Below are 12,821 nucleotides of genomic sequence, written 5' to 3' on the forward strand. Positions count from 1 at the left end.
ATCGAGCATCGATTCTTGATAAATATGAATGAATGAACATTAATTCATGCTTATTTCTTGTTGGGTTGCAATGCTTTAGCCTTTTGGAGAAAAAAATTGAGATTAAAATTGATTGTTTTGTGTGTTTTCGTTGGTTTCCCAAATCGGTTTACCCAGACCGATTTTGTACACGAAAATCGGTGTCACAATGCCGATTTTTGTTAACCAAATCGGCGACACAACGTCGACTTTACAAGTCAAAATCGACGCTGTAATGCTGATTTTTTTTTTAATAATGTTTTGTATTTTTTATTTGATTTTGAATTTTATTAAGGATAAATTGGTATTTTTATGTTGGATGTCTTGATCTAATAAAAAAATGAGCTTGTATATATCCGCCGCCAATATGGAATTAAGTAAATAATTATAAAATTACCAAACATATAATATTAAATTAAGTAAATAATTATAAATTATGTTCTTGGATGGAAAATAGTTTTCTTTTTATTGCAAATAGATCCCCTAAAATTTCAGAAAAATCATTTGACACCCATAACTAGTAATAGAGATCGGATACGCCGATACGGATACGAAATTGGGGATATACTCTCCACATTTCACATCGTATAGGCCCATAAGGCATAAACCCCCGGTCGCCACCAATTAACCGCCAGATCCTTCCTCCCTTTCTCTCGACTCGCCCCCCCACCGTGTCAAAATCCGATTAGGGTTTTGCAGAGTGCATGGGTAATGGAGACACTGCAGAGGAGAGTGGAGACGTGGATCAAGGATCAGAGTACCAAAATCATGAGGGTGACGTGGCCGCCGCCGTGGAGGATGACGGTCAAGTGGCCGTGGCCGAACGGCCGCCGGGAGCAGCAGAAGATGATCCAGCAGGAGCTGGAGTGCCAGAAGAAGCAGCTGCAGGACTTGTGTTTCGCCGTCAAGGCGGAGACGCTTTCCGATTTGCAGGAAATTCTCTGTTGCATGGTCCTCTCCGAGTGCGTCTACAAGGTGCATTTTCTCTTTCGTATTGAGTTGAATTTGTTGGCGGCGAAATTGTGCTGTGAATTTGAAAGTTTTGAACTTTTTTTAGGTGAAGTTTTCTGGTAATTTAAGTTTGTGATTAGTTCTGTTTCCTGTTTGAATTTGATTGTGGCGCTTCTGTTTCGACTTTGCACTGTGGGAGTTGTAAAACTTAGATTATTTTGACCAAATTGCAGCTTTGTTTGAAGGATTAGTTTCATTTATCAATTTAAGGCTATATGCTTTTTAATGTTATTTATGAATACATTATGTTATTTGATGCGTTTTTACGATCTACTTTGAATTAGTCAGCAATGCTGTTATATCATCATCTTGTTCACGAGAAAGATGCAACGGGTGGCAAACTGAGAAAATATTATTCTAGTGAAATCTGATTTGTTAATGCCAAGTACTTGTACAGATAATGAGAGGCCCCAAAATACATATTTTGAGGTGTTCTCTGGCTGTATTTTTCATTTGAAAAGACACCTAGATTGGATTTTAAACGGTTCAAAATTTCAATGCGGCATTAAGTAAATTATTGTATTGGGGGACTTTTCGTGTTAATTTTCAATTTTTGTCTTAAAAGTAATGTCACCCTATCTCCGGTTTTAGTATTTATATTGAACTGTGGATAATACGTCATAATCTTGACATTGTATTCCCCATCATGTTAGAGACCTGCTGCGGAGATGGTTCGAGCAGTGAACAAATTTAAGGCTGACTTTGGAGGGCAAGTAGTATCTTTAGAGCGCGTCCAACCTTCTTCAGATCATGTTCCTCACAGGTTTTTTTGATGAAATAGTACATATATTTTTTCTTGATCTACTCATTTTTGTTTAAGTTAATACTTCAGTACTAATTTTCTGTTTATATTTAGTATGCTGATCCGATGATTTGTTTGGAGATATTATATTTGTTATCGTCATTATAGATATGCAAGGGCAAATCAAGATTGAGTGGGATGGGGGGTAGATGTGGTTGTGTTAAATTTATTACATGAATCTTTGCCAAGTTCTACTGAAAAGCAGTTGTCAGTTCACAAGTAAAAGGACTACAATAGACATGAAACATGATCTAAAGTTAATATCTACCTACACCTCTCTGTGTGTTCTAAACATGTCTCCTCATTCTCGAAATGAGATTTTTCCTTCGATACTTGTCTTCATGTGTTACCAGCATTTTTTAATTTGAATCTCAATTTACACCTGAAGAATAGAATTTTTTTGCATGGCTCCATCATCAGATGCAGAGCTTATGCAAGATGAGAATATATAGGGGAATCGTCGGCAAGTAGTAGCGGAAAGGAGGATGGTCCAGATCATTGCATATTAAATAGCATCGGCAACCCCGATTCTGTCACAAATGCCCATTTCTTTTTCTCCCTGCCCTGAAATTGGTTCTAATTATCTGAAATGAAACCGCATCCTGGTTCTTCATTGGTTTTGGAGAAAAAACAAGCGCGTGCTGAAGAGAATTAATAGTGTTAATGAGGTCCCCCAAAGTGCATTATAACTTGAAAAAAGGAACTGTTGTGGAGTGGGGAAGGAGCCAATATTAGTGTATTCTTTCTTATTTTCCGCCTTTTATTTTCTTTTTGTAAATTTTGGAATTGGCGGTGATTTAGGGAGGGGGAATTAAGAATATGCTTTAACTTCTTAGAGGACTAATATTCTTGCTCATGTTCCAAATCCTTCTACGGTCGATGGTCCAGCACTTGTTAAAATAATTTGTCTTTCGTCGCTTTTTAATTTATTCTGTATTAGCTTATCACGTCAAGTTTAAGCATTTGCATCCTTCTCTTGTTGCAACTTATTTAGTAGATGATAATACTTGCATACATTGTCCTATGGCTTAGCTTCATCGTGCTTTCTTACTTACTAGGTATCTTTTAGCTGAAGCAGGAGACACTTTATTTGCCTCCTTCATTGGGACCAAGCAGTACAAGTAAGTGTGAGATCTATTCTTTCAGCGAACTGTTTATGTTTTTCCAAAATTATTGTTTAAATTGTGTTTTACTTCCTCTTTGACCTGGCTTGTTATAAAGGGATGTCATGGCTGATGCAAATATATTTCAAGGTGCCATTTTCCATGATAATGCAATGGCGGATGCTAATAGGATTGAATCTACAGAACTTAATAGTCAAATGGATAATGGGGAGAACGGCACAACACATATGGAAACTAACCCTAAACAAACAAATTTTACATCAAAGCCTGCTGTTCATCGGGTACTGGAGGCATTCTTTGGTATTTTGTTTTCTACAATGATATGTACATCCATTATCTTTTAAAAAGGATGCTCTTTATTTCACTGCAAAAGCATGCATTTCCTTTTATGCTCCTCCTTGTGGTTTATACTTTCATTTGACCGTCGATAGGGATTTATGACTCGCGCTAAAGGAATACCTGCATTGGAGTTGTACAGGCTAGCACAGAAAAAGAAACGAAAACTTGTATTATGTGGACATTCACTTGGTGGAGCAGTATGTCCTTTTTAACCCAAAAAACTTGCTTTAACTCTATAAACTTGCATTTATGAAGTGAATTATTTGTTCAGGTTGCAGTTCTCGCTACCCTTGCTATCTTGAGGGTTATCTCTGTTACATCAAAAGAAACTGATAGGGTCCAGGTGAAGTGTATCACATTCTCCCAGCCTCCAGTAGGAAATGCTGCTCTTAGAGAGTATGTTTTATACCATGTTAATTGATGTATTTCATATTTAAATTCGCTTTATCAACCTTCCTCTCATGCTTTTTTTCAGCTATGTTAATGGAAAAGAATGGCAGCATTATTTCAAAACCTATTGCATTCCTGAAGACTTGGTGCCTCGAATACTATCTCCAGCATATTTTCATCACTATAACTCCCAAAACCCCTTGGAACCAACTAAAGTTGAAACTTCATCATCCATGTCAAAATATAGAGGACCAGAGAAGCAGAAGGCCGAAAGATTGAAAGAGAATGAAGGAGAGCAACTGGTTTTGGGTTTAGGTCCTGTGCAGAATTCCTTTTGGAGACTTTCAAGACTCGTCCCCATTGAAGGTCTTAAAAGAAAGTTCTATAATAGGGGGAGAAATGTTGCTGGAACATCCGTTAATAATGATTCTGCTGCGCCATCATCCATTGAGGATATAGTTACTCCTCCACAGTCTCTTGAGATAGAAGAGGATTCTGATGGTTTTTCTCTCCGGCCTTTACCTGAAAAAAATGAAGGGATTTCTGTAGTAGTGAAAAATGAAAAATCATCTGGAAATAATAGCAGTAGCAGTGGGGAGAAGAGGGCATGGCGCAGCATACCTTCCTTACCTTCATATGTACCTTTTGGGCAGGTAAGATCATCGATTAATTATCTTTTCCTCTTCTGGTTGGTATTAGTATATAGGATAACAACTTACCAAAAAGTCATGTATCAATTCAATTTTACATACGTACGTTTGAAAGAAGGATTATATATGTCTTTTTTTCTTCATATTGAATGCTTATACTGCTTGTATCCCAGTTAGTCTTTATACTTGAGGCTTATTCAATTTTGTTGTTTTTTAACAGCTTTATATTTTGGGAAATTCATCTGTGGAATCACTATCTGGTTCAGAATACTCAAAATTGACCTCGGTAAGTTGGCTACTTATTCATCTCTGCTTTTATAGTGACTGCTTCTCGTCTTCTTCCTTACTCGACAGAATCTAATGATCCTTGCATTGTAATGAACTAGTTTCGTCCTTCCTGTAATCTTTTGGAATTGTCATTTTCAGGTCAAATCTGTACTTGCTGAAGTAAAAGAGCGATTTCAATCACATTCAATGAAGTCATATAGGTCCCGGTTTCAGAAGTAATACTTTGAATTTTTGTAACCTTTTTCTTTCCCTGTTAGCAGTTGTCATGTGCCAAATTATTGTGCTCAACCAGTATAATGCAAGCAATTGCATGTGATTGGCCCTTTTCTCTGAATTGTTTTAAAAAATATTTAGTTTTATTCCATATCCTTGAGCCTTATTTTAAATTTATTGAGTAAAAGTTTGTTTACACCACAAATTTTGAACTTTTGTGCATGTATGTTTATTCACTTTTTCTCAATCATTTGCATTGTAGAGTTTGACTTGGTCTTATTATCTGATTTTCTTCACTTATGGAAAATTATTGAAAAGCCAAATGTGAAAAATTTGGAAAAGATTAACTGTTGTTTTGATGTAATAGTGCTGAAGTTGAATGGTTATATCTTTTATGTGTTACTTTCATGATGTTTTAGGCTGATATTTCTTTCACCCTGAAATAGAGTCATCTTGAACACTTGTAGCTTGACCCGGTGTTAGTTGTGGACTTGTGGTGCACTTTTGGCTTGATGGTTTGCTACGTGATTTTGATTTTCGAGAACATCGGTTAGATACAACGGAGTGAAGATGATTTATATTTCTTAGTTTCTCGCAGATATCTCAAATTTTCTTTTCTGATTAATAACAGCTAAACGGAATCCAACACTTATCTTAGCTGGTTTTGACCATTTTGCGTTAACATCTAAATTATTTATCAATGCTGATATGCAATACATTGAAGTTGAGGTCGATAATCATTGCATAACTTGTCATTTTGCTTTACCATGTGTTTATTTCATTTATACGTGCCTTCACTTTTATAGAAATTGTTATTCTCGTCTTATATGATTTCAGCATAGGCTTTTACCAACTAATTATTTCTTACAGAATATATGGACTCTGCATGAAAGAAAATGCATTTTCATTCTTGGGGAGGGAGCAAGAGCTGCAATTTCCACATTTACAAAAATGGATAGGAATTTCAGTTTCTGGTACGGTTGAACTTGGGCATATTGTTGAACCTCCAATTATTCGTGCAGCTACTTCTTTGGTTCCTCTTGGGTGGACTGGTATTCCCTGTGAAAAAACTGGGGACCCTTTGAAAGTAGACATTTCTGGTTTTGGATTACACCTATGTTCGTTAGTCCAAGCTCGAGTGAATGGTAAATGGTACTCTTCTTGACCCCTTAGCTGATTAATGCTCAGATTCATCCCATAAAGTTGCATTGTAGTTTGGTATTCTGTATGATCTTGCATAGTATTGTTTTGAAGTTTAGTCCTATAAATCAACTAATATTCTATCCCTTAACCTCAGCCAGCTAATTTGCCCCTTCATGGAAACATTTTATTCCTGTTAATGTTAATAATGTGTTTCTCACGACGAGTTAAAAAAATATCAAGAGTTGTAGTCCTTTTCCCTTCAAAGGCAAAGATCTCCACTTTGATTCTTGATTCCAGGCATGTTGGGGCATGTTCGAATGCGTAGCTCGTTTGTTAAAGGAAGGCACTGAAAATATGTTAAATTGATGTTTCAAAAGAAGTAATCGTATAGAAACAATAGATAAGAGATTAGAAGGATCTTTGTACAGACAATAAAACCATGTTATGACATTTCGAAATCATTTTTTTTTCTGATGCTCTTAATTATTTAGAAGATGCTTATGACGAATTTAAAATTTGCCCATGAACTGTAGTCCTGGTGATTAAAAAAATCTTATTTAGGTAAGTCTTACTGTAGATGAGTTCATACCCAAACGGGTTATAAATGCTATTTCTTTTATTGGTCATACGAATGCCACAAAACTGCCGTGGCATAAGATGTCTTCATTCATGCAATTATTTTATTTCTTCCTTCCCTCTATGTATACCTTACAGAGCTGACAGTCTATGATCAAGATAAAATGCTGCTACAGTGCTTTGAGATTATCTGTTTAGCTCTAAATCATTTATGCCCGTTTGGGAAATTATAAACCACTTTGCTAGTGTTGTAATTATAATTTAAACATCTTTTATACTCGTTTCCTTGTACTTTTAGTGAGCAAAAGTGTCTGCTACACCAATTTCACTACACTGGTCTATTTTGCTTATCAAAGGTTGAATCTGGCAGGTGCTCAACTACAGTGGAATGTTTTCCTTCTCAGCCACCATATTCTCAGCAGCATGAATTGCCACAAGAGATGCAGAAGATGCGAATACTAATTGGAGATCCATTGAGACGACCACCAAAACATCAAATATCCGAGGAAGGGTTGATGCCTGCATTTCTTTCTATTGATCCAAGCTCTATTGACCTGAAGTTGAAGCAGATTGCATCTCCAGAAATGGATGAAAGAGTCATCCATCCTGATGGTCTAAGTGATTTTGTAGTATTTTGCACCACTGATTTTTCAACTGTCGCTAAAGAGGTTCATTTCAGAATCCGCAGGGTGCGGCTAATTGGCCTTGAGGTAATATTCTATCATTCTTTCACGCACTTAAACGTTTTTCGTTTATTTGTCATGCTGGAATTTGAAGCTTATGTATCGTGTAGGGAGCTGGTAAAACCTCTCTTCTCAAAGCAATACTGGATCAGGGAAGAACTACTAGAACTACGACTCTTGAGACTTTTCCTATGGATGTGGACCTTCGAGAAGGTATTGCTGGCGGTTTAGTCTATTCAGACTCCACAGGAGTAAATTTGCAGGTTTTCTCCTATAACTAGCTCTTATCATTTTTATTTCATCCAATCCATTCACGTGCAGGGGATTATTTTTTTTTAAAAGCTGTTAGTCCATTAGTTGACCTCTCGTGTTCAAGGTGGTAAAACCAGGGATGTACCCATAAGCTTTTGACGTTCCGCCGTTTTTTAAACAATAATTGATGTTTTCAGTTATCATCACACTTATTTTTCTTCGGGAAGTGTTTCTCGAACTACTGCACCCCTTTGATGGTTAAATTACTGACCATTCGGTTGGGATTTTACAGTTTCATGCTATTGACAGTTTGGATATCAGTGAGTTGCCTCTATATTCATTATTGGTTAGTTTGAGTTATACGGAGTTCTTAAATCAAGGGTCATTACTAATTTCCAACTGGGTTGATGACTGTAAGTTGAATTTGATAGAAAAATGCCGAAGGGGTGTTTTCTGATATTAAAGCCTCAAGGGAGTTTGATGCAGTTATCCACGGGTGTTATTATTTTATCAAATCATTGTTGCTTTTTACTTGTCCCTTTTTGTAAGCATAATCAATGTTCTCCCCTTCATAAAGGAAAGTGAACAGACCTTCAAGGTTACCAATCATTGACATAAGGAACGCTTGATAAGATTTGGACAAATCGGGCCATGAAGGCATCGTGTCATCCCGAAAGTTTAAGTTAAACTGCATATTTCTCATTGTAAATTGTCATTTGAAAAGTGCACATTCATCTTCATTTATTATCCTTTTTTTTTTTACGGTTTTGATTCTAGATATTTCCCTTTTTCATCTCAAATGCAGAATTTGAATATGGAGGCCTCTCGTTTCAGAGATGACTTATGGAAGGGAATACGCGATCTCAGCCAGAAAATAGATTTGGTGGTCCTTGTGCACAACTTATCCCATCGGATACCTCGATACGGCCAATCGAGTGCCTCACAGCCACCGGCTCTGGCTCTAATCTTAGACGAGGCTAAATCTCTCGGTGTTCCTTGGGTACTTGCAGTAACAAACAAATTCTCCGTCAGTGCACACCAGCAAAAGGCAGCTATAAATGCTGTGTTGCAGGCATATCAAGCCTCTCCTAGCTCAACTGAGGTTGTCAATTCATGTCCATATGTTATGCCCAGTGCAGCTGGTGATTCTCTCTCTTGGCGTGCAACAAACACAGTTCCTGATGAGACAAAGGGCGTTAAAAATTTTGTATTCAATCCGTTTAATCTTGTGAAGAGGCCTTTCGAAAAGAAGCCAGCTGTCCTCCCTGTAGATGGTGTAGCAGATCTGTGTCAGCTTGTCCACCGTGTGCTCCGGAGTAACGAAGAAGCTTCTTTGCAGGTATAACCTCTTTTCATGGCCGTTTTGTTTTTTTGGAAATATAATCGGAAAGGAAAAATGGACAAAGTTGACGTGAATGCCTTTTTAAATACTAAATGACGTGGAAAAGGGTTGTGATATTGATTCACAAAAAGTTCAGCAAGATCTTGAAATAGCATAAAGTTAATTTGAGAAAAGCTGAAGGAAAGAGACAAATAACTGAGGCAATCTAGCTCTCCGACGAGCTAGGACAAGATTAGAGGCTTGTCAATTCAGTTTCATATACCCTATTTTGTTTGGATTCTGTCTAGTGAATTAGATCAAACAGAATCAGATTTTGATATAACACAATTCAAAAATTAAATAGAAATAAAACGAAAATACAAAATCTATAAAATAGGTTGCAACTGTTTCTACCTTGAGCAGGGTTAATACCGTTTTCGTAAACATGCGTTATATTTGAAATTAATTTGGACTGGGAATTCCCATTTTTTTTGTTCAACAGGAGCTTACTAGAGATAGAATATTCTATGAATTGGCGAGGGAAAGGGCTGCTGCTGGATACGCAGATAGAGATGCAGCAGCTAAATCGAATTCATTGTCTGCAGCAACAGTTGGTGCCTCGATCGGGGCTGGAGTTGGGATCATACTGGCAGTTGTCATGGGTGCCGCCTCTGCCTTGAGGAAGCCATGAACTTTTTTCGTCAGGTCTGTTTTCTGTAGATACGATTTCGTGTATAGATATTTCAATGTAAGTAAATATATAGGAGAACTGCTTTTTTCTTTTCTTTTTAATTAGTTATTTTACTCGGTTTTTTTTTCGATTAGTAGCGGCCTTTCGTTATTTTTATTTATTTATTTTTTAAGAGAACAGTTGCTAGATTTCTATTCCAGAATTATTCTTCAATGAATTTCAAATTCTTAGCTATAAAATTTGATTAGTTTTATAGTCACTGGTTACAATAAATAGATATAAAAAAAACAAAAGAGGCACACAAGAAAACTAAATCATGTGGAACAACATGAGGAGCTTCTTTTTTGCTTTGATAAATCGACACCATTTGCCAGGTTGACCCGGTTGACCGTCAACTCTGCTTTATACGAGTCGGAGTTGAGAACTTTCCTGCTAACCTTGTTGTAAATCTCGCGTATAACAATCTCAAAAGACTTGTTCACATTCGTGGAATCCAAGGCAGATGTCTCTATGAAGAACAAACCTTCTTCTTCCGCTAGGGTTTTAGCCTCGTCCACACTCACCTGTCTAATGTGCTCCAAATCGGACTTGTTCCCAACGAGCATCTTTGCTACTGCAGTGTCACAATGAGCTGCATTGTTCATTCGAAATAAGAGTCAATAAAAGAATAAAAAAAATGTATTTTCTTGATCAAAAAAATGATTTCTCTCCGTATATATTTATATACTGCGTCAGCAATATATAAAGTCGACTACACAACCTTATTAGATGTAAGTTGTGTTCGTTAATCACTCTTACGTTCTCCGCCCGTATTAGGGTTTATTGCATTTCGCGCTCCTTTATGGTAACTCTAGCTAATTGTTCAAAAAATCCCCGTGTTATAAATATCAACAAAATCCCCCATGTGACTCGATTTTATAAGCAAACCACCTCCTAAAATCATACCACTTAAGGGGGGTTGTTGTGCTAAACGAAATGCCTCGCTGGGGATTATTTGCTAATATTTATAAGACGATGAGTTCTTTTAGCAATGCGGTATAACACAAGCGTTCTAAATGCAATAAACTATATATTATGTAAGGACGTTTTATGAAATTAGGTGAGAGTGTTGGTTGTCCATACTGGTTTTAGTTTATCTTCTACCCCACCACCAACTGTCTTATTTATGACATTAACAACAAAAATCACATGATGTTTTGTCTACAGAACAAATAAAAAATAGAGAAGTAAAGAAAAAAAATTCCATCGAGTCACGAGTGCACTATAATATTTTATAGTAAAACCTCGATAAATTAATAATTTCTTTTTCGTTGGTCTTGACTGTGACAATATACTAAATTATTAATTTAATTCAATAATTTAATATTTTGCGGAATTAATAGAAACTCGATCGCTAGTCTCAGGTGTATTAATTTAGTTTAATTGTACATAAACATAATTTCGAGCATCTAATCATATGTGAAATTTCATCACTAATTGAGATTTCAATCACTAATATAGTTTAATGAATTGATTAACATTAAAAATAAAATGGAATAATAAAGCTAGAATGAAGAATGGAGAGAGAGAGAGAGAGAGATTCATACTGTTAAGTTCATCGAGCCAGCGTTTGATGCTTTCGAAGGTGGTATTTCTGGTGATGTCATAGACGACGAGAGCACCGACGGCGCCGCGGTAGTAGGCGGAGGTGACGGCGCGGAAGCGCTCCTGGCCGGCGGTGTCCCAGACCTGGGCCTTGACCTCCTTGCCGTCGAGCTCAAGAACCTGAGTCTGAAACTCGACGCCGATGGTGGCCTTTGAGTTGTGGTCGAACTCATCTCGAGCGAATCGGGAAAGCAAATTTGATTTACCAACTGCTGAGTCACCTATCACCACTATCTTGAACAAGTAATCTTCTCCGCCTTCTTCCTCCTCCATTTCTCTCTCTGCAAATTGGATTGTGTGTGTGAAATGGGAAGAAGAAGAGGTGGGGTTTTTATAATAATTTCTAGGTGTGAGCTAAGGAAGAAATGGTGGACGATAGATATTCACTTTCATTACTTGTTTATTTATTGGATACATTACCATTTACGGCCATACGCTCGTATATAAGGTTAAATTACTAAAACTTCTCTTGTTTGGGTAATTGCAGTCAGCCTATTAACTATGAATCTTCCTAGACGTCTATTTTTATAGTGTCAAATTCAATAGAATTTTTCTAGATTATGTTGAATGTTCTTTAGTTTGTATTCATTTTGTGCAAAAATGCAGTTTGTGATGCACCACAATATGATATTTACAAGCCAAGAGATACATTTTATGATCATCTTGTTTCAAAATGTGGAGCTCGAATGGGAGAAAACAGGTACAAACTAGAAAATATTCCATAAATCTAGAATATTCCATTAAATTTAGGGGTAATATGCTAGAGGTCCCTAGTTGGAAACATTATTAGATGTGGAATACAACCTTAATATTTTTTTATGAACTAAATCTTTTTTAGAAAAATAAATATGAGTCACATCCTCAATTTTTCTTTTATTCCTAATTTACCCTTAACCTAAATCCATAAATTCTAAATTCTAAAGTCACGTTTCTCCCAGATTTATTTTTATTTTTTCTTCCGTCTCTCAATCTCTCGCTCTCTCCGTCTCCCAATCTCTCTCTCCGTCTCTCAATCTCTCTCTCTGTCTCGTCTATTTCTCTCGCCCTCTCTCTCAATCTTTATCTCTCTATTTTTCAATATCGCTATCTCTCTCAGTCTCTTTCGTTCTCCACCACTCCAATCGACTATTGAGGGGCGGTGGTTATGGCGGTGGAGACGGCGGCAATAAGCAGATGGTTGTAGAGGCAAGGAGACGGTGGCTATGGTGGTTTAAGGTCAGATCTATGGTGGAAGGCGCGATGACGTGATGGCAGCGCTCGGTGGTGGTGGTGGATGGTGGTGGATGGTGGTGGTGGTGGATGGAGGAGCGGATCTAAGGTTTGGTGGAGAAAATTAAAAAAAAAATCGATTTGGATGTCTATGGGTGTCTATGGGTCTGGCGGCTAGGGTTTGTAGGAGGAGTTAGGGTTTCAAGATGTCTTTGGGTTTCAAGATGTCTATAGGTGACTATGGATTACTACGGTTTCCTATGGGTTTCTGAAGATGTCTACGACCGAAAAAATTAAAAAAAGTTCATAATTTTCACTTTATGTAGAATCGAAGGGGAAAAAATAGATTTTTATATAATGATAAAATACGGAAAAAAAAACGTGTTCCACATAAAAAAAAAAAAAAATGCTAGATGTACACTTAAAAATATTAAATAATATCATAGTTCATCATAGTATATTTACAA

At 36.8% G+C, this 12,821-nt stretch overlaps 2 protein-coding genes across 5 annotated transcripts; one reads left to right on the top strand and one right to left on the bottom strand.

Annotated features, from left to right (window-relative positions):
• Nucleotides 1-466: 466 nt before the first annotated feature.
• LOC105954440 (lipase class 3 family protein) lies at nucleotides 467-9,740 on the top strand. 4 transcript variants are annotated; one of them, XM_012978111.2, is made up of 14 exons: nucleotides 467-993; nucleotides 1,683-1,792; nucleotides 2,890-2,952; nucleotides 3,053-3,236; nucleotides 3,387-3,491; nucleotides 3,566-3,690; nucleotides 3,770-4,337; nucleotides 4,555-4,620; nucleotides 4,761-4,837; nucleotides 5,706-5,987; nucleotides 6,925-7,264; nucleotides 7,348-7,500; nucleotides 8,295-8,828; nucleotides 9,313-9,740. In XM_012978111.2, exons 1-14 carry the CDS (start codon nucleotides 730-732, stop codon nucleotides 9,499-9,501), a joined length of 3,060 nt encoding a protein of 1,019 aa, XP_012833565.2. In that variant the 5' UTR covers nucleotides 467-729; the 3' UTR covers nucleotides 9,502-9,740. The 4 variants fall into 4 exon arrangements, with proteins under 4 accessions (XP_012833565.2, XP_088670658.1, XP_088670659.1 ...); XM_088814532.1 differs by having other exon boundaries at nucleotides 573-993; nucleotides 3,085-3,255; XM_088814533.1 differs by having other exon boundaries at nucleotides 575-993; nucleotides 3,085-3,236.
• On the bottom strand, nucleotides 9,690-11,558 carry RABA5B (RAB GTPase homolog A5B). Its single transcript, XM_012978114.2, has 2 exons — nucleotides 11,088-11,558; nucleotides 9,690-10,132 (listed from the first exon to the last, which is right to left on the bottom strand). The coding sequence occupies exons 1-2, from the start codon at nucleotides 11,416-11,418 to the stop codon at nucleotides 9,816-9,818; spliced, it is 648 nt and encodes a 215-aa protein (XP_012833568.2). The 5' UTR covers nucleotides 11,419-11,558; the 3' UTR covers nucleotides 9,690-9,815.
• Nucleotides 11,559-12,821: the final 1,263 nt, after the last annotated feature.

The sequence above is a fragment of the Erythranthe guttata genome, chromosome 14, assembly GCF_056151865.1.
Source record: "Erythranthe guttata isolate IM_541 chromosome 14, IM_541, whole genome shotgun sequence".
Classification (NCBI taxonomy): domain Eukaryota; kingdom Viridiplantae; phylum Streptophyta; class Magnoliopsida; order Lamiales; family Phrymaceae; genus Erythranthe; species Erythranthe guttata.

Coding starts and splice junctions, on each gene's coding strand:
- LOC105954440 (XM_012978111.2), top strand. CDS start 730: ATGGAGACACTGCAGAGGAGAGTGGAGACGTGGATCAAGGATCAGAGT. Junction 3,691..3,769: donor GGAAATGCTGCTCTTAGAGA/GTATGTTTTATA, acceptor GCTTTTTTTCAG/CTATGTTAATGGAAAAGAAT. Junction 7,501..8,294: donor CCACAGGAGTAAATTTGCAG/GTTTTCTCCTAT, acceptor TCTCAAATGCAG/AATTTGAATATGGAGGCCTC.
- RABA5B (XM_012978114.2), bottom strand. CDS start 11,418: ATGGAGGAGGAAGAAGGCGGAGAAGATTACTTGTTCAAGATAGTGGTG. Junction 10,133..11,087: donor CTGGCTCGATGAACTTAACA/GTATGAATCTCT, acceptor TGAACAATGCAG/CTCATTGTGACACTGCAGTA.